The 25,749-nt window shown below is 37.3% G+C and overlaps 1 protein-coding gene across 14 annotated transcripts in view; it reads left to right on the top strand.

The window, feature by feature from the left end:
* Nucleotides 1-25,749, top strand: part of ABI2 (abl interactor 2) — a 65,871-nt gene that overhangs the window by 17,760 nt on the left and 22,362 nt on the right. For 6 of the 14 annotated variants that reach the window (XM_033064499.2, XM_033064495.2, XM_033064500.2 and 3 more), the window contains exons 2-4: nt 9,370-9,537; nt 17,369-17,545; nt 21,228-21,245. In XM_033064499.2, the coding sequence (XP_032920390.1) occupies nt 9,370-9,537; nt 17,369-17,545; nt 21,228-21,245 (363 nt within the window). The remainder of the gene's footprint in view (nt 1-9,369; nt 9,538-17,368; nt 17,546-21,227; nt 21,246-25,749) is intronic. The other 8 variants (XM_033064506.2, XM_033064503.2, XM_033064505.2 and 5 more) reach the window with 2 other exon arrangements.

Below are 25,749 nucleotides of genomic sequence, written 5' to 3'. Positions count from 1 at the left end.
TTATATGATATTAATATTAGCGTAATAAGATGAATGCAATTAACCCTGTGTTTGGAAGTTACTTTTTAAAATATCGCATTTATTACTTACTCTTTTAATGTTGTTTGAATTATAAAATCTAGCAATAGTTTTGATGCATTCTTAATTCTAAACCAAGTATATTCTGTAGTGATTGTGTTTGGCCTAAAGGCCAGTGTTCCTTATACAGCTTTGTTGGTTACTGTGTGATCTCTGATCAAAAGATGATGTGTTTTACTAAATGTAGGACTTACAGAATTCACAGTGCTGTGAGAATAGTTCTAATGCTATTATCAGTTGTAAAGAGAAGAGTTTACTTCAATATGTTCACATTTAAAGGTGTTTAAATTTTAAATGCGCTCTGTGTGAACAGTAAGTTAATTGCTTTCATGGAGATGTTGGGTAGAGCCTTTGGATGCAGTTGTGGAGAAAGTACTGGAAGTACTTACCTTCCAGTTTAACAGATATTGATAAGGTGGGATGGTTTAGGTTCTTGAATAACCTCTGTGTGCCTGGATGCCTGTGGATGTTCCACCCACAACTGAAGTTCCATTTAGTGCTGATTCTTATACTGTGTCTTGTCACTTCTGAGAGCAGTTCATTAATAAAAAAGGAGTTGTGTCGCTAGGAGACTTGACATGCTCTGCTCCTTTCTTCACAGATGTGACAAAGAATTTTCAAGCAGATTAATTATAGTTAGTGTTCAGATAAGGTCATGCTAAAATTACTGTGATGTAAAAATATTCTGTCTCCAAATTCTAGAGCCACCATTTATACTTATTTGTAGTCCAAATTACTGGTCTCAATAATCTTGTTGCTTCCCCTGTTCATGGTCTCAGTGTGTTTTGCTGCTCATGTTTTCTTTTGAATGCAAAATAATAGAAAGCTGTTAGAGAACTTATGAATGGGTTTGTGGCAGGGTATGTGTGGAGAAGTGTTTCCCATTTGTGTCCAAAATGTTGTTTGCTTATGTTGCCTAACATTTGATTAATTCATAATGTTTAGGGTGCAGAGTACATGTAAATGGGCAATGACTATGAGCTCTGCTTAATTTTAAAAACGGTGTACACATTTGAGTAGGGTAATCAAGTGGTGAAGACAACCTTTTGTCTTTCTAAAATAATAACAAAAACATATATATAGTCATTATATAATCATGAATAAGCAATTACATAGAGACAGATGTTTGCACATGGAGATGAATAGTATAGAGATGATGCTATTACAATTGGCAGGAACAAAAAATTCTACTCCCAACTCCAGATACTGTAAAATTTTATGTTAAAGAACAGGTGGACTGAGTTTTCCTGTGTAGTAATAGAGCACATGGATTGTTCTACATCCAGAAGGCTTTTCTGTTGCCACAGAAATAAGTACCTTGGAGCTCTGTGGTCCTTAGTTTTTTTCTGGGAGAGCTCGTTTCCTTCTGTTCTAACGTGTCAGTGATTGCTTCTGCTTCTTTTCTCCTGTGTGTTAGCGACCAGCTCCTTAGGAATTGGTGGGTACGTGTTTTTTGTCCTGGGAATGAGCAGTTCCGCTAGTGAAAGAGGAGTGAGGGATATTCTTTAGCAAGTGTTTAATGAGCCAGTTTGTTAAAACAGAAAACTACTGTATTTTTCACTGACAGTTATGTAAGTCTTTGGCATGATTTTGACTTGATTGTTGGATTAATGATGCTCAGTTTTCTTCTCAATAATTTTTTGTAGTTCACGGAAGGACCTCAGAAAGCACTTGGATGGACTGAGCAAATGCCATCTGTGCAGTTGAATAAAAGTGTGTAAAATACTTAATTATGTATGAGGCTTTCAGTAACTTCAAGGAATTCAGCAACAATTAAAATGAAAAGGATGATATAAGAGCTCAATCTATTTTTCACAGGAAAACTGAAGTGTGCTTTGTCAGTATCACAGTTGGGCACATTTTGTACTGAATAATGCAAGCTTGTTGAACTCCAGCATGCAGCTTTTGTTCTTGAGGCTTCTTGAAGCTGATGCAACCTCAGCAGAAACCTGAGGGGTTTTGCTAGCTGGTCATGAGACAAATGCCAGTTTGGGTTTGTGTTAACAGTAATCAAAAGAAACAACTGTTATATTGATTAAATGAAACTAAACTTCTGTCTTATTTTTAAAATTTTACTATTCATTTTTAATCACATATATTAAATAGGAGTTTGTTTCACTAAACAATACTGTTTTGAACAATAGCAAGAGATGCTCTGTATGCTGGGGAATTGATTAGCATATACTTTTTTGTGTAGTTAGTCTGATGTAAAACTCCTCAACCTCAGCTTCCACTTTTATGCCTAAATATTAATGCATAAATCCATTGCACATTGAAGAGTTGATGAGAGTATGAATTGAGGTTTTTTTCTCATTCAGAACTCTGTTTACTAAAAGATGTGAAAGACAATAGCCTCAGGAATTAAACTCTATTTTTTTTTACCTCCTTTCAGTTCAACGTAAGTATTAATCTTGGATGAATTTTTTGTTGTTGCCTTTAATATCAGTATGACTACAACTTGTGTCAATGTTCTGTAATAAGAAACACAGTTTCTTTCTCAACTGTTTGCATAATTAGCCTGACTGCAGAACTGTGAACTTCCAAGTTGATGATGACTACTGGATAAAGAACTTTTTTAAAATTTTTTTAAAATTTTTTAGAACTATAGCATAAAATAAACCTAGCTGTAACAACCAAGTAAACTGACAGTAGCTTTTAATGCTTCTATTCATGCACCACTTTCAGACCTGTCTTTGAGCTCTTTCCAACTCATTGGAAATGCATTTTTCTTTTTTAATATGTTGCTATCTTTGAAGTCTTTCCTTCTAATGTAGTAGCATTGGTAGCATTTGGTAGCATTTTTTCTTTTATCTAGTTTTATCCAGTTGGATTGATGTTTTGTAAATCTTACGGTAGGGGTCACGTTGTCTCCCATCACTTGTTTATTTGTGGAATTTCTCTATCTATTAGTAGATGCTTTTCTGTACAAAATTATTCAAGTTCTTAACAGAGGTATAACAGACCTTATCACTAGGATTTGGTTGATCACTCTGAGTGCAAGAATGCCTTAAATTCTTGGTTTCTTTCTAGCCCTGCATTTTATGCTCTATATGCATGTAAGAATTCCTTTTGCCAATCATATAGCCAAATAATTTTTTCGTTTTGGATACCTTAGTGCACACTTTATTTTCTCATCTGCCCCATTCAATATTTGTTTCTTCTTTATAATCTGTTTTTTAAATTGCTTGTATAAATACAAAAGTTTGTGTTTTCTTAGGCAGGATAATAAACACTGAGACATTTAAGTCCTAAAGTAAAAGGATATTTTATATAGTCAACAGTCCAGGCTATTTCTTATTCAAATCTGATATTGTAATTGTGCAGTGTAAATGGAACTTCAGAGTGGGAAGCAGAAATGATGCCTGGGCTCTGCATCCTGACATGAAAACTGGTCATCTTTACATTTACTGCAGGTTGAATGCCATGTAATTTCTAATGCTAGCAATTTGGCTTATACAATCTAATAAAAAAATGAACAGTATTTTCAGGTGAACATTTGTGATCATTCCTGAACTGTTAGATTTAGTGTCCATTATTGGACTGGCATGTGGAAGTCGAAACTGTTAATAATTCTCCAGTGTCTGAAAGCAAGCACACACTATTGCCTTGTGTATATAATACATGGTTTTTCTGACTGACTGTGAAGTCTGTGCATTTGTAGCTGACTTGAATGACTTTGATCTCCTGTTATCTAAAAGCCCCAGTTTGTGTAGTCCCTGTAGTATGTGATGTAGCTCTCAGACTGGATTCATCCTGTGAAACGTTCCCATGTTGTTGATAGTTTGTTTTGTTTTCTGGTGGAGACAAAATAACTGTTTCAGTACTGGGTGCTTCCCGCAAAAGAAAAACACTCCAGGGGAGAGCTGGGCAGAGCCATGGCTGCTGCTGTGTCCAGGTGCATGGGGAGCCTCTTCCTGCTGCAGCGGGGGAGCATCTCCCAGCAGTAGCTGGCACTGTCCCCCCCCCCCCCATATGTGGCTGGCAGGAGCATCAGGTGAGCTCTCTGTGGTGAGTCAAATGGTGCTCCTACTGCTGAGAGCAGGAGAAAAGCATGCTGCCTTGTGACTCACATGGACACCTGATGTGTGCATTGTGTGGAGAAAAATGATAAACAGAATAAATGCTAAGCTGTTGCCTGGAAATTCCCTAACATGGGCACAGAAGACATGATCTAAACATTTCTATTTCAGGCTGTGAAGATGATCCAGCTGTGATACTCAAGTATTTTAACGTTGTGTGAGAAGTCAAAACTACAGGTTTTAAGAGGTGGAGACACAACAGCATTCTTAACACAGTTAATGGAAAAATAATAAGAGAAACATGGGACACTACACAGTTTGGATGAAGAAAAACCGTAGGTAGTAACGGGCTGGAAAAACTGATGTTCCAGCACTTGTTCCAGTGCAATGGAATGCAATGATGTTCCAGCACTTGTTCCTTTTCTAGCAAGCTCAATAACTCTGGATAGTTCTTCCCTCTTTATTCTTGATTGTATCCTTTGTTGTGTTTCTCTGGCTGTGCAGTGGTCTTGACAACACTTCTAATGTGGTTCATGGATCAGATGATGTTGATCTGGGTCATGCCTCCTGGTCTAATTCACTACAGCAGATGGAGTGTGCACTTGGTGTTGGGGACATCTACTGTGACCTACTGCTGATTGAAGTAGATCTTCAGTCCCTGACAGTTGCTTAGACCATAGTTCACTGAGTTGTGTTGCTTTTTCTTTGTGGCATCTACATAGTTTTACTAGGGTTAGTGTTTGCAATGTTGCATGTCAGGGAAGATGATGGAAGTGACTGGAGTTTAACACAACCATTTGTTTCTAAAGTTAGTTACAAACTAGGTCAGGTGTTCAGTCTGCCGGGCGGCCGTGCATGGACAAAGGCAAGGGGTATGTTAGGTCTAGGAAGGAGAGGATCCCAGTGTTGGCAGTTTTTCAGAAGACTTAATTGTCAAACAATTGCTTTGATTTCTTACATTTATTATCCATTAAAAATGTACAGATCAAACTGATCTAATGGTTGAAAGTGTTGCTTTCGTAAGAGTTGTGTGTGGATAGATATTAGGAGCTTGTATTTTTTCATAGACATGTATAATTTTATGTGAGTGCCAAAGATACTTAAAAACTGAAATTGAGAGATACTCAATGGTCTGCTTCATTTAGTTTAGGTCTGGGCACTGAAAACAGTTGCTACCAGTGCTGGATCATGCTGAACACAATGTTTCTGAGAGCTGAAGGGCTTCAAGTTCATATGCCTAAGTATCCAGGGGATCTAGTCTTCTTGTTATAATGAACATAGAACATAGTTTCTCTTGGTTTTGATATTCTTCACAGAAACAGTATTCTGTATGTTATGAAACTACTGTAGAGTCTTACCAGTTTGATATTTTTTTTGTTCACTAGAGAATTTTGGTAGGTAGGAATATTGAAATAACTTTTTGTCTGCCTTACGGTCTGGTATGTGAAACATACTGGCTGGTATTTTGGTGTTTAGAAGATCAAGAGTATCAGAATTTAGACTGCTGAGGATTATGTTTGAATTTTGTTTACTGATAACTTGAAACCATTATCTTATTAGCAGAAATCCCTTTATTTACATAGTTACATACTCAGTAAGCACAGCAGCATTAGCAAGCAATGTAATTTGGTGTCCATGTGGAGTGTAAATAGGGATCTTATTACATAGGAACATATGAGATACCATCTCTGGAAATCTACTTAGCAAATTGAAAGATGGATTTCATGCTAAACACAACTTAGCATTTCAAGTTAAATTTTAACTGACTTTTATTGTTATATTTCCACAGGGGAACTTAAGATTTTTCTGTAAGTATTCTAGAGTTCTTACTATTGCTGTGAGTCATTCAAGTTTTCATCTCTTGAAAGTTTTCAGGGTAAACATGATTGTTTTATAATGCTGTTGCTAATTATTTTTGTTATTTTGAAATGGATAGACAGGAGTAGGTTCAAATAGTGATTTTAATTTGAACAGATTCTTCACAGGAAGAAAGTTCAAACTTCTCTTTTGCTGTGCCAAATATGAGTGGCGTTTGCCTCAGAATTTTGGGCTCTGTAAAAAGGCATGTAAAGCAAATCACAGTTGTTATCAGCTAAGTACGTGAGTTAGACACGTCAATCAAATAACAGTTCCCAAGTAGGTTATAGTATTGTTTTATGGGATCTTTAATGCATTTGAACATTGAGAAGTCAGTTCCTTGTTGGTTTGAACTGGGGGTGACTTGAATTTACCTATTAGGTTACATTCCTGGAAGGACTAGCTCTGAACATGGATTCATATTTGTGCTTCTTTAAGCAGCAAAACCATAGCAGAAGCCCATATTTAAAATTACAGGTAGTTTTCCTTTGTTCTCAAGCACTTTGTCTATTAATGAAGAAATACTGTGTTTGCTGGATTATACTCAGCTCCTCTGGATATATATAGTGTACTAATGGAAATCAGCATTTTCTGCTTCTATAAATAGATTGGCAGCAGCTGCAGAGCAAAACAGGCAAGCTTCTGGTCATTTTTATTATTGCCATTGAAAAATTATTTGAATGGCTGTGGAGCGTGCCTGCTGCAGGGGAGTAGTGTGCAGGCTGAGGTGGGGTATGAGCAGGGAGAGGGGAAGAAAGAGTGTATTTACAAGCCAACAGTGTGAGAATACAGGTAGATAATTCAGTGTTCCTTGATTTGGGAGTCCTTAAGCTGAGTTTCAAGCTCTTCTATGTACAAGACATACTACTCAGCTGGTTAAAAGTCATGAGTTCTTAAATGAGACCTGGGGAGATAGCATTTTTCTGACTTCTTTATAGTGAAATATAAGGTAGGATTTATAATTGTGCTCTCTTGGAGAATATCTTCATACTGTGCCCTGAGAAACTGCTAAAATTTTCAGTTCTTTGTTCTGTTGGTCTTGTTTTGTCTTCTGCATGGGAGAGAAATAGGGTGAAAGCATTCACCTCCTGCAGCATTCCTCCTTCCTGCCCCATCGAGGCAGCTCCTGGATGAGCAGCAGCTGCAGCTCTCCTCTATCTTAGCAGATGAAGAGCTGATACTGCAGCATCCTGCTAACTGGCCAGCTAAGTTACTGGTGTTGTTTATGGACACAGGAAGTTGCCAGGAAAGACAAAGTATTGATTATCTTTCATGTGAGCATTTAATTGAAGTCTTGTGCCTGTGTTTACATGTGTGGGATTTTTTTCCCCATCAAAGCTAGCAATGTTCTTTTAAGAATCTTGCTACAAGGTCTTGGGAAACATAATGAGCGGTAGGAATTGTTTTCCTGAAATACACATACGCTTACTTTCTGTGTTTCTCCAAGTACAGTAATTTCACGACCATAAGGCGCACCGAACTATAAGGCGCACCCCCCGGGAGCTGGCACATTTCGCAACTTTGTAGATCATATAAGGCGCACTGGACTATAAGGTGCACCTTTTTTTTGCTGCGAAGATCTGTGCCGCGCGCAACAAAGTAACTAATTAGTAACGGAATCCCGCAATCGTGGAGTTTACTGGCAGGTGCTCAATTTGCAAACATTTTTCACAGGTTGGTGTAACCTTTAAAAGCAGCCCCAAGCGTCCTCCCTGTGCACGGGGCCCGGCACTCCCACCCACCCCCAGTGCCGGCTGGCGAGGCAGGGCTTGGGGCGGCGGCGGTTTGGGGTGGCTTGGGGCCGTGGCCGCGGCGGGGGCCGGCGGCACTTTCGGGGCCAGTGGCGCTGTTTACGGGGCTGCAGCGGCGGTAGCGGCCAGTGCTGCTTTCAGGGCCGTGGCGGGGCCACTTACGGGGCTGACCACGCTGCTTACAGGGCCACAGTGGTGACGGCGGCCGGCGCTGTTTACGAGGCCAGTGGCGCTGTTTACGGGGCCACAGCGGCGATGGCGGCCGGCGCTGCTTATGGGGCCGATGACGCTGTTTACGGGGCCACAGCGGCGATGGCGGCCAGCGCTCTTTATGGGACCGTGATGGCGCTGCTTATGGGGCCAGCTGGCGCTCTTTACGGGGCGGTGGTGGCGGCTGGCTCTGCATTCAGGGCCGCGGCGGCACCACTTACGCCGACTCAGCTCGCAGATCGCACTTCCGTGTTCGCAAATTTCCGAACTTTGCACATCAGATAAGGCGCACCAGATTATAAGGCGCACTTCCGGGTTCGGGGGAAAATTTTAGTCAAAAGGGTGCACCTTATAGTCGTGAAATTACTGTACATAGAATGCAATGGATGTTAGGTTCAGATTGTGCTGAAAGATATAGAATGACTTTATGTCCCCTCTTTAGTAACAGCACATTTCTTGAATATTGATACCCAACCTATGTGGATAATATAAAAAGCCAAGGAAATAATGAAATACAGTATTATAATGACAGGTGGGAGTAGAGAACATTTACCAGTCTTTGCTTTAGAAACAGCCTCATCAGTCTGTGAGATGGCTAAAGATCACCTAAAAGTGAAGTTCACTGTATACTGAAGCCTTGGAAACTGGAAAGTTTCTTAGCATCCTAGTTGTATGTTTTACCAGTGCTTTAATCTGTATTCTTTGTACTGAATTACATCTTAGTCATATTAACTATTTTGCGAGGAGAAACACAGAACCCTAACAATTAGATTCTTGGCTTATTATTTTTAATGAGGTTTGAAATGTACTTATGTTTTTAAATTCCTAATGGATATCTTGTCTATTGATAGCCTAAATACTTCTAGGTGCTCTGCTACTAGAAAAATGGATCATATTAATTTTTCATAGAAAAAAGTATTGACAATGTGACAAAGTACAAAATGATTAAGAAGAAAACATGGGCTTCTTAAAAAAGATTCCTCTCACACTGTATTCAGCTACCATCTTATGGGAATATAATTCATTCACTGTGAATGACCATTTGTGACAATGATAGGAGAGATGAGGAATATGTTGTTTGTAGGCTGTTACGAGTTATAAATGAAGTACCAAGTTTAGAAAAACAAAACAGTTCTAAATCCTATAAAATCTAGGAGAAATAAATAATAGGTGTCTCAGAGTGCTTTTCAAGTAAATTGCTAAAATACTGAATAAGAAGTTGGACCTTGTTCAAGAAAAATCCAAGTATATTTCAAGAAAAGGAGCTTAATTCTTCTTAGAAAGTGTAGAAACTCTTAAAATACAGAGGTAGTAACTTTGTGGAAAAATAGTAACTTTTATTAAAAATTAGTTCTGTAATTCATTGTCTTTAAAGATAGGCAAAAAGAGTTCATTCCAAGAATCTTTTCATGAAAGACTTTATACTAAAGAAACCTTTTCTTTCTGTTTTTCAGTCAGCAGATAAACAGCGAGCCCTGGAAGAAACCAAAGCCTACACAACACAGTCGTTAGCAAGCGTAGCCTATCTGATCAACACTTTGGCCAACAATGTTCTCCAAATGCTGGATATCCAGGCATCCCAGCTGCGGCGCATGGAATCTTCAATCAACCATATTTCACAAGTGAGGCTTCTTTCTTTGGCCTTTGATATTACATAGCAAGTAAAACTCTGAACTGGCATCTTGTGAGCGAGAAGAATTTAAAACAGAAGGATGCATTTCTTCTCATATTCATTCTGGGATTGGGTCTCATCATGTGGTTCTATACCAGTGTCAGTATGAGCATTTTACATACCAGAGCAGGTTAAATGCATTCTCAGCCAGATTACTGTTTGGAAAGGGGGTCATTCTATGTAAGAGAAAAGCACATGAAAGTTACTAATTGTAAAATGAGAATATTATGTTAAGAAATATGAAATGGATGGTGGGAAACAGTACTCGTCATCTTTTTACTTTTTCTGTTGCTGTAATACTGGCATCTAATGACAACAGCATAAATGACAAAAATAGTTTGCTCCTGGCTTTTCTTAATAAAATGTGCTTTGCAGTGACATGAACAAAAGCCAAAATTAATGTTTCAATTTGTGTATGGCTGCAGAACTCCTGCGGTTTTTGCAGTTTTTCTGAGCAGCAATAAACTAAGCTACTATAATCAGGAACCCAGGTTCAATCACCACATTGATGAGAGAATTTTGATTGCCAGAATGGACTGAGAATGAATGATAGATAAAAGTGGAGATTTACCAGCCACTGATGGATTAAAAGAAAAATTAAAAGCAATGATACAGCAGTTTCTGGGTTTTGTGTCTGTTTACTGAATATTTTGTCTTAGTTGACCAACACATATTGACTACTAGGGCTTGTTGATCTTAATAATATAAATGAAAAAAAAGAATATTGTGGTATTTAGTAAAACGTTTGAAAGTAGGGGCTGTGTAAGGTAGGAAATAAGTAGATGGATTGTATCTATTTGAACCAGCAAAAGAAGTAATTTTATGCTGGCATAGTGGGCTGAATTGCCTCTGATTGGGTGAGAAGAATCCCAGGCCAAGTACAAAGAAAGAGGTGGGGAGGATTTTCTCTTTTGATAGTGCTGTGCTATTAATTGCCTCAGTTATCTCATGGATCTGCATTAAAAATAAGTTGGAGGTTTCATTTCTTCTGCTAAATGCTCCATGGTAATCATTATATGGACAAGTAAATTCATTTTTTTCCCCAGAAAGTGTTATGAATTACCCTGTGTATGCCTGTGTGCTATATCTATATGCTCTGTGTGTATGTGCTTCCTCACAGGCTAGTGCCAGCTCACAAGTGTTCCAGCTGTTTAAAAGCTTGATGCAAAAGACAGTATATTTTGCATTTCATGAATGTGGAAAACTCATTTTGTCACATAGCTTCTGTAAAGTAGCTTTTGTGGAAAGGGCCATAGCATTTAAAATTGTTTCCTTCTGACATGGTGACATTTATACAGATTGAGAGCTAGGTTAGATTGTCTTTGAGCATTATACAACACAGCTAATTATTTAAAATAGAGCACTAGATTAGCAGGACCCCAATACCTACTGAAGATGTGTCTGCAAAATTTCATAGGTTGAGCTTGAACAACCAAAAAAAAATTTGTGATGATCTTTTTTTAAAATAGTGCTGCAAAATTGAAAATCTAGTTTGTTTGGGGGGATTTTTTTTTTTTTTTTTTTTTTTTTTTTTTTTTTTTTTTTTTGAGCCTGCATCATCTGTAGGATGCTCCCGAAATCTTTCTGGAAGAAATAATACCAGAGGAGCAGACGGTGTTTAAATTTTGGATATTACATGCATGAAGTGTATTGATCCAAGGAACTTTATTAAGTTGAGTTAATGTGTTTGGAAATTGCTTCCTCCCATAATACCAAGGTTGTAGATTAGTGTGTTACCTGTCTTAATTTCCATGGTTGTTTTTCTTAGAAAAAATTAATTTACACAGTTTTTCTGTAAATAGATTTTTTTCAAGAAATTTGGTTATACTTCTCCTGAAATCAACCTAATATGCAGAAGGTTTCCTTGGTGTTTATATTGGGTGTAAAGTTTACTGAGCTTTTTCTAACAATACTAAAAATGCTTTGTGTTGTAATAACTCACTGCCAAATTAGGATTTCAGCCAGCCTGACCTGGAATGAAGTCAGTAGCATAGAACAGAAAACAGGTTGGTTTTGGTCGGTAGGTCTTGGTATTTAAGTTTAGAAAACATTATATGCAAATTGTGATATCTGGATGGAATCCTGCTTTTAATTCTGATTTGGGATTCCACATACTCTCCAAAGAGAGCAGAATCATTTGGTGCTTGGTACAAAAACTTTTCCCCAAGTGCTTGTTTTGTACAAGTAGCTTAGACTGGGAGAGGTGTGATTAACTTTGTAAGATAAAATGCTCTGGTCCTCTGTTCATTGGTAGAATGCCAATTTCTATCCCTTTCTGTGTTTCCTTCTAAATACCAAGCTAATCAAAGAGCTGAAAAGGAAGCTGATAGTAATTTGTGCTTTTTCAAATTATATATAGGTTGTGAATAAGGAAATTGTTACTATTGAAACTATTTTTATGCAAGTGATTAAATCCTATTGGTTTAAGCATTAGAATTACTTTGGTTTGGTCTGAAAGCTGATGAATCTATTCTTACTTGCCTTCTTGAACCTTGTCCAGAACTAGATGATACACAGTGTTTTGTATTTGACTAAGGATTTAAATCTTAAATACAGATTATATGTACAAATATTTGTACGTGTTAAAAAATCTACCTTGCAGCTTTCAAGTTAGCAACCACTGTGAAATATTACTATCATCCAGATTCTTTAAATTAATCTGACAGATTTTCAGATTTTTGTATTTGTGTGATGAGAAATGGTTTCTTCTGGTTTAGTTACAGAATCTGTAACTTAGCAAGGTCATTTTAAAAACTCTGCTGCTAATTATATAAACAAACACATTATCACAAAGATGAGTGGTAGTGTGGTGAGTTTTCTCCAGTGGCACTGTGTTGTGGGGAGGTCTGCCACATCCTCTCCTTACAGAGCTGACTGCCACGCTCTTGGCTGTGACAACAGGCACTGAATAGACTGCAGCCTTGGATTCTCTGCAGGCAGCAGGTGCTGCTTAGCTGGGCTCTAGCAACATCTGTGAACTGCTCAGTCTCTGCAGGGAAGTTCACTTGGACTTTCCCCTGAAAAGTCTATAAGCATTTGTGACCTTTCTCAGTTGTTTTATTCTTGCAAGGCACAGGAATAGCAAAACACGATAAAAAACGGTGATGCAAGGCCAGTTTTCACATTGCATGTTCCTGTTTGTGGAACAAGTAGCATTTTTGCATTTTTGTAGCATTATGATCTTTTTTTTGTGTATAAATTACATGCAACTTGAGACAATGTCACATTTCTAACACGTCAGAATTAGACAGTTACTAATTTTAAAGTAAAAACCAGTTTTCAAGGTAATTTGCAGTTAATTTGAATTGTGTCAAATTAATAAGATTAATAAAAAATAGAAGTCCAGCAATAATATATGTAAGTAACATTTTCTTCTGAGATTTTTTTTAAACTGAATTTTAAAGAACTAACAGACTGACAGTTAATTTAAAAACATAAATTTAAGTTAGAATGGTTTGAAAAGAGAAAGAAAAGAAGGTTTCTGGAGATTCTTATCTCTGAAATTTCACTGTAATTCAGACTTTCAACATGCTGTTGGGTTTAACTCCAGCTGGCAACTAAGCACCATATGGCTGTTCACTCCTTTCCCCCTACCAGACTATGGGTAGATAATCAGCAGGGTAAAAGTGAGAAAACTTGTGAGTTGAGATATGTACAGTTTAATGATGATGGTGATAATAACAATATAGAAAACTGCTACTGAAGAGAGAAACAAAACCCAAGAAGAAAGGCTGCAGATGAAAGCAGCTGCTCAGCAGCAACTGAGCACAGCCCAGGCAGTCCCCAGGCAGCCGTGCTCAGCCAGGCTCCCCAGGTCAGCCTGGTGCTGCTGACCATGGGGCCACATGGAGCGTTGTCCCTGGGTCAGCAGGGCCAGCTGTCCTGGCTGTGTCCCTTCCCAGCTTGTGGTGCAGCCCAGGCTGCCCAGTGCTGGGTGGGATGGGGAGCAGAAAAGGCCTGGACTCTGCAGTCGCTGCTCAGCAGTGACTAAAACGTCCTGCAGTTATCAGCTCTGTTTACAGCACTCATCCAAAATATCACCCCATACTGTGAAGAAAATTAATTCTGTCCCAGCCAAAACTAACTTTAGTTGAATGCTAACTTAATAGTTTGAGAAATTTTGTTTACCGGTAGAAGAGAATATTTCTCAATACTCAGTGACCTTTAAGTGGACTTGTAAGTAGTGTTAACTTTCCCAGAAATTATTTCTTTCTTTTTTTTTTTTTTTTTTTTTTAATATTTGCAGGGCTGTGTTGAATTCAGTATGAAAACCTGATGTTTCCAAATGACCAGAAAATTCCTAAAAAAAAAATGCAGTGGTTCATACTTATTTTTCCCCTTATGCTCTCCCTCAGCTGTTGCAAGGATCTTGGAAAGCATATGAAAAGATGACAGTAATGAGCCTGACCTCTAACAAACTATCACTTAAAAGCTTTTGCCAAAGCTAATGGAACTATGTGAAAAAAATTTAAAAAACATAATAATGCTGTCAGACATCCAAAATTTCTTGTTAGAAAACAGGGTTTTAAGTTGTAGAAGGGCACAGTGTATCCCATCTGCTTTTCCTAACAGAGTTTTCAAGCCAGGTGTGTTGTTAGTCCAGCTCTAACCCCAGAAAATTCCTATTAGAACTTTCTGAACTGATGAATAAACATTTTGGTGCATTCTCCTGCCTTGATAAGGGATTTATGTTAGTACTGGAGGTAATAATTACCTGTGTGTTGAGGATAAATGTTTTCATTTTCTTCAGTAGCAGGTTAATCTTTGTTACCTCCTCTACTAAAGGAATACTGCAGTGTTCCTTTGTGCTATTTTGTGGGTGCATTAGGATCTCGTGACTTCCATAGTCTACTAAACAAGAAAATGAAATGTCTGGAAAACTGCCAGCATAATGCTTTTCAATTCCATTTTAGGTGTGTGGACCAGAATTAGGTGCAGTTTGTATACTTGTAATCATTCTATAGCTATTCAAGTTAAGAGATGTTCTGAATCATAGTGCAAGAGAAATCCCACCAGATGAGCTTCAGGTTTTAATTAGGTTTTATGCACTTCATTGTTTGTTACTGTAGTCATGCCTCATGATCACCATAGTCCTTAAGAAAGGTTGTACCCCTGGCTCCTATTGAAAAGCCGTTCTTCATTCACAGCAACAGCTTTGCACAGTGCCAGGATACCATTGCTACGGTAACATGAGCATTAAATATCTGTACTTGCATTGTATTAGTAGATAATTACATAAGAAGGTACTGAAAGAATGTATTCAAAGTTGCAGAGTTCTAGCACTTGAAATAGAAAGTGAGAAATCATCTTGCCAACACTGCACTAATAACTTCCTTTTTGATTTGTGGATTGAAGTTAAAATTATTGGTTCTGAGCGCAATATCCAAGGCATGAAACTGGTTTTGGAGGACCAGATGCAGACCCATAGGAGTTTGATGTTCCAGTTCGTCCTGAAGTCCAACTGCTCTTGCAGCTGAAGATTTTTAACATTCTAGCAAATTATATCAGGGACCTGTGAAACAAAGAACATACAAGAGTCTTGTCTCTGCAGTTTCAGTGACATGTCTAGACCACAGATGAAGTCTGCAGTAGAGATTGAATTTGTCAGTGGTGTCAAACATGAGACTGTCCTCCCAAGCTGTTGCCATCACGTATCTTCAGCTTCTTAAGACAGTATGTGCCCTCCTCTGAGATGAGGAGTCTATAGACTGTCCTTTCCAGAATTTGTACTCCTGTTCCCTATGCTGCAAAAGCAAAGGTCTAGCACAGAGAAGGGATAAAAGCCTGAGATGGAAGATGAAATCTTACATCTTATCCTGATGCAGAATGGTGTACTTCAGGTACTCTGGCCTGGAAGATGTTGGTGTGCTCTGTTAGCACTTGTGCTTGTACCATAAATATAACACTGTAAGAGCTGTGAAGATATGATCTGCACTGCTGTGTTGGGGTTTGGTGTACAGTCCTGGTCATCTCAGGGAACTTCAGAAAGGACCTTGGCAAATTTATTGGAGAGTGGTTTAGTTGTTAAGTAGCTGCAGAAATACATGTTTCTGTTACACTTGTGTGAACCATGAATTTTTGCAGAGTTTATATATTGGCCGAATGTGGGTGGGTTTTTGTGCGGGTGTCCCAGATAGTTTAACTGCCCCCATTAAATTTCAAATCATTGCTCAACGAACTTCAGCGTTCCAAAGAGCAATTTGCCACTACATTTTGACCTTAAAATCTATTTTTCTGTAGCTTTATTTTAAGAAATAGATATTCACCTATAGTGGAAACCATACAGTTCTAAGCAGATGGATCTAGAGGGGGCAGAATGTACATGCAAAGCTCTGACCAGCGCTTAATTTTAGCAAAGTTAAAACTTGAAAATACTTTGCTGGGAAATAGTAGGCAATCTTGATGATAATATTGTAAGCTCGCATAAAATGTCCCAGATATTTCCCTGGAAATAAGGCAAAGAAACAACTTCTTGAAAGTAGTTTGGGGGTTAGTTGGGGTTTCTAAAATTTTTTTTTACAATTTTAATGGTTGTGGTGATTGTTTGTGATTAGCTTGCTTTGCTATCAGTAGCAGTTTAAAACAGTGTAGTCAACCCCACTGCCCCAGTGCCTGCCCACAGAAAAATCAAATAGACAAAAATGTGTGTTAGGAAAATGAGTTCTCATTTATACCTGCTCTCCAGTTATTATAAAGCCTGATTCAAAACTGTGAAAAGTGTTTCTGGTGCCATTCATGATCATTGAAGTGGTAACAAGAAATCTGTTGAGTGTTTAGAAATCCTTCTGGTGATGGTTCTGGCTGTTTATACTTTTGATTTTTATCCTGTAGCTAAAACTTTTGTTCACAGTTTAGCACAGGTTAGGGTTTTTTTTCCTATATTGAAAGCTGCTTTGTGAACAAGCAATTATTTTTGGTTTAAATAAGGCAAGGAGCTCCATGGCTCATGATTTAAGAAATTATGTTTTCCTGGAAGAGATAAATGGACTTTTTGATAGCCTTTTCTTATTCTTGTTAGCTAACAAGATTCATGTACATGTATTAGGCAATGAATTGCCAGCAGGACTTTGTCTTACACCAAAGAGTCTCCTGTGATACTGATCTTAGTATATGAAGGAAGGGATTTCCAGTGTTTGCCTTAGGCATTCAAAGGGAAGACAGTGAGCTTACCCTTTGACTTTATTGTGGATAAATTAGTAGGGAACACATTCTAAAATCTAATCATTGCTTTGTGATGAGTGAACTGTAATGACCAAAATACTTTCTCCATTTGTCTAAGGGAAATTTTATTCTATCACAGACTTACCAGTCTTAATTTAGCAAACTTCTACAGTGTAAGAAAATCTGCTTATGATTTGTTTTTCTGGTCTTAATTTTAAGGTTTGGGAAGGTGTCCTTACACTTCATCTACTTGAAGCCCATGTCAAAGACAAGCTTAGAGAGCAGTTGTAAAACTAAAAAAGATAAGTGAAGGAACCTTATAGAACAGTGTCAGTAAACTGATGTGCACTACTAAGAATGGAAAAAGAGAAGAAGTTTTGTGAAACTGAAAGAACAAGGGTAACAGAAAACCCAAAGAACCCCCAGCTGTTAGTGTGGCTTTAGAGGTGGCAAATCCAGCAGTAAGTTGAAGAAAGATGATGTAATCAAGTATATGTAGTGAATGTGTTTAGTACAGTGTAGAGATCTTGGAAACATTAGAACTGATTTAATTTTTTTTTAATACTGACTCTGTATTCCAATGCATACCATTGTTAGTAAATACACTGCGTCTTTTGTAGACGGTGGACATTCACAAAGAGAAAGTTGCTAGAAGAGAAATTGGTATCTTGACTACAAACAAAAACACCTCAAGAACTCACAAAATCATTGCACCAGCTAACTTGGAGCGACCAGTTCGCTACATCAGGAAACCTATTGATTATACAATTCTAGATGATATTGGACATGGAGTGAAGGTAGGTGATATTGTTAAAACAGCCAAACTGCAAATTCATTGTCTTTGTATATTTTCAAAATAACCTGATGCTTTTCATCGTAATATACCAGTTTCTCCTTGCCTGGACAATGTGTCTGTAAACAGGAGAGGAGTCCTGTCTGATTTCCAGTTGTTCCTTCCCCTTCTCTTGCCCCAGTGTTTCTAAATGTTTCAAACTCACTGAATCTGATTTCTAATTGGGACTGTGAGTCTCACCGTTGAAATGCTTCTGAATATCAACTTGTGTGATGCTGCTATTATTGTTTGGATCAGTTGCCAGGGATCTACGTGGGGACTGAAGGGCTAATGACCATCACATTTCTGCCTGAATTAGCACCACAGAGTGTGATCCAGCTGTAATTGCCACTGGTTTACTTTGATATTCATGCAAAGGAAGGGTTTGCATGAGAAGTGTTATGGGCTCCCTTTTCTTCTTTCTGCCAGGGTCAGTTATACACAAACCCAATGATGTGTTTTGTTAAAGGGAGCTCTCTACAACTTTTGTGTCATATAGGGTTTTGGGAAGGGAATATTACTGCCAAATTAAAGCCAGCTGATTTTCTCTTTAAAGATTAGGAAAAAAGAAGGAATTTTAGGGCAGAGATCAAACTGAGACACAACTGGTGGCTGTTAGATCAATGTACACAACAGCAGTGATATCATGTTTGAGCTTAGATATGCATTTTTAAAAGCACATCCTGAATATAAACACAGTTATAGCAGGTGTGAGCTCATTGTTAACTTGTGCTGCCAGGAAAACAAGTACGGAAATGAGAACACTGACAGGAAATGAAAGGTAAATAACATAAAATGGTGTCATTTTTACAAGGCAAACTAACAAATCTGTAAACCTGCTAAGTAGCAGTAAGGTAAGATGCTTCTTCCAGACAAAGTACACCAGAATTTCTTTTGCTTGACTTGTAACTGGATTAGGTTACATCTGTTGTACTATTTGATTTGTCTGCCTGGTGGCTATTTAAATGGCAATAGGTGGTTTAACCTAACTTTTAAAATTCAAATTCCAAGTAATTTGATTTAAATATCTTTCCCAAGCAATTTTATTTAAGGACTTTTCAACATCCTGTTTGTTAATGAAAAGTCTCCTTCCCCCCATTTCTTACCCAAAGAATCAACCTCTGAACAGATTTTAAAAAGGACAAGCAAAAAAACATACCCAACTTTAATAACTACAGTTTTTACCAGGAAACTATTACCAGTTGTGTGTTAAAATCTGCTACCAATTTTGAATTTATGCAGGTCAGAAGATTTTCTTCTGGATATGGATGGAGCATATTAACCTGTAGGATTGCTGTTGCTAATATTTTAATCATCACTCTTGTTTTAGGGAGATCATTTTAGAACTCATTAAAGAATAGTTTTTAATTGCTCTGCAGCACAATCTTATTTAGCACTGGCTCTAAATCATTATAATTGGTATCCCACTTACCTCAATGTAGCAGTCATACTAAGATGCAATGAATTATGTTCTTCTGAAAGAACATAGTTCATTGAATGGATGATGATTCAAGTTTGTTTTACATCCATTTGTTATGCTTGTGATAGACTTAAATTTTATTTACTGTGCACTATGTTTATCTGGAAAATGAAGAAGTATTGTGTAGTTGTGAAACAATCACAGAATTGGAAGTCATGCTATTCTTAAGATTGTAAATTTGTTCCAATCAGGTTAATCCTGTGTTTAGAACAGAAGAAAGAACACCTGTCTTTGCTGATGGGGGAAAAGGTGGCCAGTTGTGCTTATGAACCTGTTTTTGTTCTACTTGAGTAACTATGGATTAGTTTATTAGATCTCTGGCTATAGAACAGAGAGAAACCAATAAAACATGTAGAAGCTTTAAATTTGCCTATATATAGCTCTATTGTTTGAGCTGTGATACTTTTCCCTTCAAGTGAGCATTCAGGAGGAGTTGTTGTATAAGCAGTGTTAAAGTTTCAGTTAGCATCAGGATTCCTCAGTCTTTGTCCTTTTTCTGCTGAGGAGTTTCTGCTCCAGTACTTGGACCCAGAATTATGTATTTTCAGGACAGGCAGAATACTGATGCAGCAGACATTCATTGCAACCCCTGAGAAAGATGGCAAGCTGGACAGAATAATACAGGAGTAAAAGGGAGGATTCTTAGCTGAGAAGTTCAGCATACCATGCTGAGAGAAGTGGTACAGGTCCTTAAGCATCTTACTTCTTCCATTCAGAAATTTGAAACGTGGTGGAGATGATGTTCAGGAAGGGTTCTCTATAGTATGGTTTCTAAATAGATGTGAGAGAATTCAAGTGCCTCTGTATCATCCCAGCAGCCCCTCCTCATCTTCCCTCCCTGATGCTGCAATGCTGCAAAAATCTAAAGAATTTTTTATGAGAGAGACTTGCTTTCAATTTTTTTCAAATGTTTGCCAAGTTACAAAGTCTTTCAACCTGTTGTTCCCATCAAAGAGTTCTTTAGTCAAGAGAATGGGATAAAAATAAGTGCTCCCTTCAGAGAGGTGTGTATTAAGGCACTGTAGTTACCAGGCGATGCTGCTGAAGTTGCTGCAGATGGACCTTCCAGTGTCACTGACACTGTGGCCTGTACAGGGGGACCTGGTTCTCCACTGTAGCTGTACGAGACACAGACCATATTGGTTAATTGATCCACAGAAGTTTAAACTCAAGGACAGGAGATTTTCTAGTAAATCAGATTGTGTTTCCTTTTAGTAGAGCAGGGTCTCTCATAAAGTGACGGAACAAATCTGTCACTCTGGATGCTCAGCTATTTTTCCAAATATTTAAATAATTATTTACTTGAATGTTTAAATATTTACCTGAATATTTACTGTTTATTGCTGCAGAAAGTGTAACAAATTTAACGATACATTTGGATGAATTGAACTAAAAATCATCAACTAAAGATCATTCAAAGGGAAAGACAAGTAATTTTAAAAGAAATTTTTATGGAGAAAGAAGACGTGTGGTATTGTGCCAGTAAGATGCAGAACTTAGTGTCAAAAAGCTAGCACTTAGGTTTTAAAGTAAGATTTTGCTGTTGGTTAGTGTCAATTTGTACTTTAGGAAATGTGTATATGTGGTACAGTATCCATAAAAAGTACTTCTTACAAGATGTAATGATTTGCTCTTGATCTTTGTTCAGGAGAGATCTCATGGCATCAAGTTAATGAACAGCATTTTCTAGAAAAGAACATACATTAGCTTATTATGCTAGAAGCTTCTATTTCAGCTACTTGTAAAAGTGCTAATACATGTAAACAATTTAAATGAGCTTGGGCTCATTTTGAAGGCTAGTCTTTGACAGCTCAAATAAATTAATCTCTGAAGTTAATCCATCTAGATCTCATGATACATTTTGAAAGAAGCTACCTTTTTGTTAGCGCTGTAAGAACTTGAGCAAACAGTGTACAATGTTAATTTTAAAGTAATAATTTAAAGGCTTTGTGGTCAATGTATATTAGAAGTTTCAGCTTGAAGATCTTTTGTTCATGACATTCTGCTTTAACCACTCTTTCTATGATCTACTGATACATTATTTTGTTAATGCTGAATGCTTAACTTTTTTCTTTCTTTTTCCTTTTTCTTCATATCCTGAAGTTCCAACTAACCTTTCAATGCTTTTTTTCCTTACCTCTTTTATTTGCTCCATTTATGCATTAAGTGGTTGCTTAGATTTAAGGTAAGAAACCCCAGGGCTGGATTTCCATTCTTCCTCTGAGATTATTACACACGGGGAGATGATTGACATCAATGCTACTGATTGTTTAAAACAACGCCCGCTCTCCCTTCTGTGTCACAGAACTTCTGTTGAGGAACTCATTGTGGATAAGCATTTAGTGATATAAATTGCTGTGTATATGGAAGGAAGTTAACACAGTTAATTTTAAAAGTTTTGTGATAAAATATTAGCTGCTCTCAGCACATTTAGGAGATCATTTATGAGGGAGGGATGTTGTGCTAGCCTTGTGTAGACAAAAATGTACATGGACTAGACAGCAGGTGAATATGAGCCTCCCCCTGTGTAATATTCTTTTTATCCTATATACGGTGTAAGTGATGGTTTGATTTGGATTAATGTTTCAGTGTGAGATTGCTCAGATAATGGGCTCCAAAGGTGTGTAACAAATTCAAATCTGTATATTATTTTTTTAAAGTTGCAGTATTCTTAATTTTTTCAGAAACCGATAGCAGTGCTTAAATACTGAAGGACACTCATCTATGGAAGCTTCCAGAAATTTTGTAATTGTGTAAAATACTGAACTGTTAAACAACAAGATAAGTGATTTATTTAGTTGAATATTAAATGAATAGTGCATCAAAGAACTCAGGCTGAAGTATGTAAAATTCTTTAAGTGTTAGTAGTATTAGTGGCTGCAGAAGCAGCGATAAGAAACATCAAATCAATTAGACAAGCAATTAAGTTAAGTTACATGATACTATGGTGGAGTTCATAGTTTGTTAATTAACAGATAGGTTATAGCCTTTATTGAGTATGGTCTCCTCCTGAAGTGCAGCTGGTTTGGGGAAAGAGGGAGGGAAAGTTTTTTAGTAGCAGGTACCACTGGTGTAATGAGGGAACTGTATTTTAGAACATAGAATGCCAATATGTAGAGTGAATATATTAATTAAAGGAAGTTCTGAGGTGACGTGAAATGTTATGTATTTTCTGTGCTTGGAAAAAGCTAAAAGAAAAGCCTGCAAATTCTTGAGATTGCCTGTAAAACTAAGTATGTAATGATGTCCTTGTGCAATTGGACAGATGGTACTTTTAGTCAGGTATTTAAGTGTATGTAGCATCTCTGATAATAATGGAAAACTCTGAATTTATGAGAGAATTCTCACATGTAATTTGAAATTTTTTTTTACAAAGGTGTGTGAGGTGTACAGTATTTCAACTCACTTAGTATTTATAGGTTTTTAATTTGAGAATGGCAAAATATGTCTCCTTCCTGATTTTTTTATTGTCTGTTTACATAAAATGCATACTTTTGATGCTGAATATGTCTTATTCTGGACACATTTAATACTGGATGATGGTTTTCTCAGTGTTCTTAAAAAAGCAAGTTGCAAACTTAATTTTCTTTGTGGTTCTCTGCAGCTGCAGTTTATAAACAAGTAATGACTATCCTAAGAAAAGTTTTAAAATTGGGTAATTTTAGATTATATGTGAACTGACATATCTGTGCATTGTCTGCAGTGGCAATAATAGTTTCTGCAGCTTTTCAGAGTAAATATTTTTTCTGTTTATAGGTTGGAATGAACATTTTTTTGTTATAACACCATTTCTTTATTTACCAAAGTGAACCCAATTAGAAATTTGATTTGAGGACTCAAACATGTCAGTCAACTTCTCATTGGCAAAACATGAGGGTTTAAAAGAAGAAACAAAAAATGCAAAAAGCAGAGCAGCATCTCTCAGTAGACCTGAGTTGTTATTTGTCTCACTGTAGTCACTGTGCATCAGGCTGAAAGACTGAAAAGCAGTTAGTAACCCCAGTTCTGTGTGAATGGCTATTTTACTTCACTTAAAGGTGATTGGATGTGAAGTGTTTACCCTGCATTTCTCTTTTGTGACTGCAAAAAAACCTTAGCCTTACCTAAGTGCTATAATTTTAAACTGACTGTAGCATTGGATTTGTGTCTGATTAACTTAAATTTTAAACAGATTTTGAAGAAAATTTCAATCATAAGGCTGAGGAAAATCAATTGAAAATGACATTATTTAAGCCTTTTTGTATTCACCAGGCTTGGTTCTTCAATTACTTTACATGGGTGAATGTGGTAAAAACAAATAAGCTCACTTGCTGAAGCTTCTACTTGTGGTCATTTGCCAAAACAGGGCTGAAATTTATACATTTCACTTCCATATAAACTGTTAATGAGCTGGCAAGCAAATAGTTTGATTAGACATGCACAGTAAGTATTTGAGTGGCTGACCACAACCTGAAAAGAAATTTACTTTGGGGTAGCAGATGATGGACCAAAAGTGTATTTATCATCTCTGTAGCATTAGAAGATGAAGCAAGGCATGGGAAGGGAGTTTTCATTCAGCCTTGGGTTGTTTTTTCCTGTAATTGGATATAAAATCTTGTTCAACAAGGTCAAGGAACTGCCTGAAGTTTCTGAATATAATCCATGAAACATTGTTGACCAGACACTTTTTTCTTATTAAGTGGTGGGCAAAGAATTATTCTTTGGATATCCTGCAAGTTCTAGAAAATACAATGTGAATGTAAGCCACCACTTAAAAACTTCTGACTGTGTCCAGCTTTAGAGCTAGATCCTCCTGAGGTTGGATTGTGTTGAATATCTGTTAGTCAGGATTTTGGGTGGGGGGAAAAACAACCAACCAAAAATAACCCAACCCCCCAAAAGCCCACCTTTCTTGCAGGTAAGTGCCTCATGTCTGTATAAATGCAAGATATTGAAAATAGTTTTTGCAGTCTCTTGACCAGCTCTCATGTCTGACCAAGTATGTATTTCTGCACTTCCTGTTCAGTGATTTTTTTTCTTTTTTTTGCATGTGAAAATATTCCCAAGAATTAAATTGAATTGAATGAATGGCCGAATTTATCAGTTTTAGCTAATTTATTTCAGTACAAATTCCTTATGCGGTGGAGTGCTCAAGAAACTCAATATGTTAAATGCTGATAAAAATGTAACTATGAAGAAAACTCAGTCATATTCAGGACCATATAAGATGGTGTTTTAATCACTGAATTTTATGAAAAACTAGTTTCCAAAAATAGAAATTGGCCAATTAAGTCTTAATTAGTAATAAAATTAAACTTAAGAGGATAGTTTGAGTGCTCTAGTCAGTGCTGTATTGTATCTTGAAGTCATCAGGTGGTACCTTTCTAAAACTGTAGCTCAATAATGGAAAATATTGGATGAAATACTATTGTACCCTTTTGAAACAGAGTGGTCCATAGGGATCCATTTCTTTACAGTTCATTTTACAGCTGTTTACAGCTGTGGGGCTGGATCTCAGAGCATTTTCTGAGATGTCTTACCAAGAATCTGCTTTTTAAGTAGTTTCTGTAGTTTCTTCCTCAGCAAAACTTCTAATTCCAGCTCCAGTGCTGATAAAGTTACAGCTTTGGTAGAAGATATTTTTCTGTGGTGCATGTGCTTGCTAATTCATCTATAAAAAGCTTCTGCAAGGTATCCAGTAAAAAAAATAGCAACTTAACCAAGATCTCGTTAGAATTATTTGATGTTCCACAACTTCTGTTGATAATTCTTTTCAATTTATTTTCTTCTGTGAAAGAGGAAAAACAAATTATTTGAAAAATTAATTTTGCCCTGCATGTATTTGGCACAGACACTGTGCCCTACTTGTCTTGGTCTGTCTTCCTGCTTTTACATCAGTCAGCTGTGTTTTTTTTTTTCTTGAGCTTTGTGCCCAAGTCATTACTGCCTCCCTTATTGTTTTCCTGTTCTAAACACAGTGGTTGGCTGGTTAACTGTGCAGTTGTGAGCAAAGGCAGACAGATACTTCTTTGTCTTTCTGGTTGCAGGCTCTCTTTTGCTATGCATTTTCTTAAAATGATTTGCACGATTTAAACTGGAAATCAGCCCCAGCCCTGTGGGGTCTTGCAGTCAAACAAACCACCATCAGACAGATGCATTCCTCCGCTTTCACCCTCTCATTAAATCAGCTGCATCTGGGTAGTTCCAGCTGTGCAGAATCAGGGGAAATGATATCTGAAACAGTGCAACTCCTGGCAAATACCAGCTTACTCCAGAAAAAGGGGTTTTTTTCAACTTGACAGTGAATGCAAATGTGACCTTGAGTTCTGGTAGTTGCTTCAGATTTTAGATGTTTGTAAGAGGGATGTGTGTGGGTGAGGATGGGTGTATGGAAACTGTATTTACAACCATATGTGCAAAACAGAAAATGCAATACAGCAAAGTTTGGAAGAGGGGGCATTAATGGCCTTCCTTCCCCCCCCAGTAGAAATTATAGAAGGAGACAGCTGTATATATTACAGTGTTTTAATCTCAGTTGTAGTTGGTGCAATTTTAAGGTTTTTTTAGCATCTTGCATGCTTTTATTTTCAAGGATCTGTCCATTTTGATCCGAACTGTTGAAATAATTGTGTATTTTGAATTTCTCTTCTGTGATTATTTGGCAATAAGTCCAAGGGTAAGTTACTTGCACAGGGTTGTTTAACTTAGAG

The sequence above is a fragment of the Catharus ustulatus genome, chromosome 7, assembly GCF_009819885.2.
Source record: "Catharus ustulatus isolate bCatUst1 chromosome 7, bCatUst1.pri.v2, whole genome shotgun sequence".
Taxonomy (NCBI): domain Eukaryota; kingdom Metazoa; phylum Chordata; class Aves; order Passeriformes; family Turdidae; genus Catharus; species Catharus ustulatus.
The sequence above is the reverse complement of the archived record's forward strand: the minus strand, read 5'-3'. Positions and strand labels throughout refer to the sequence as shown.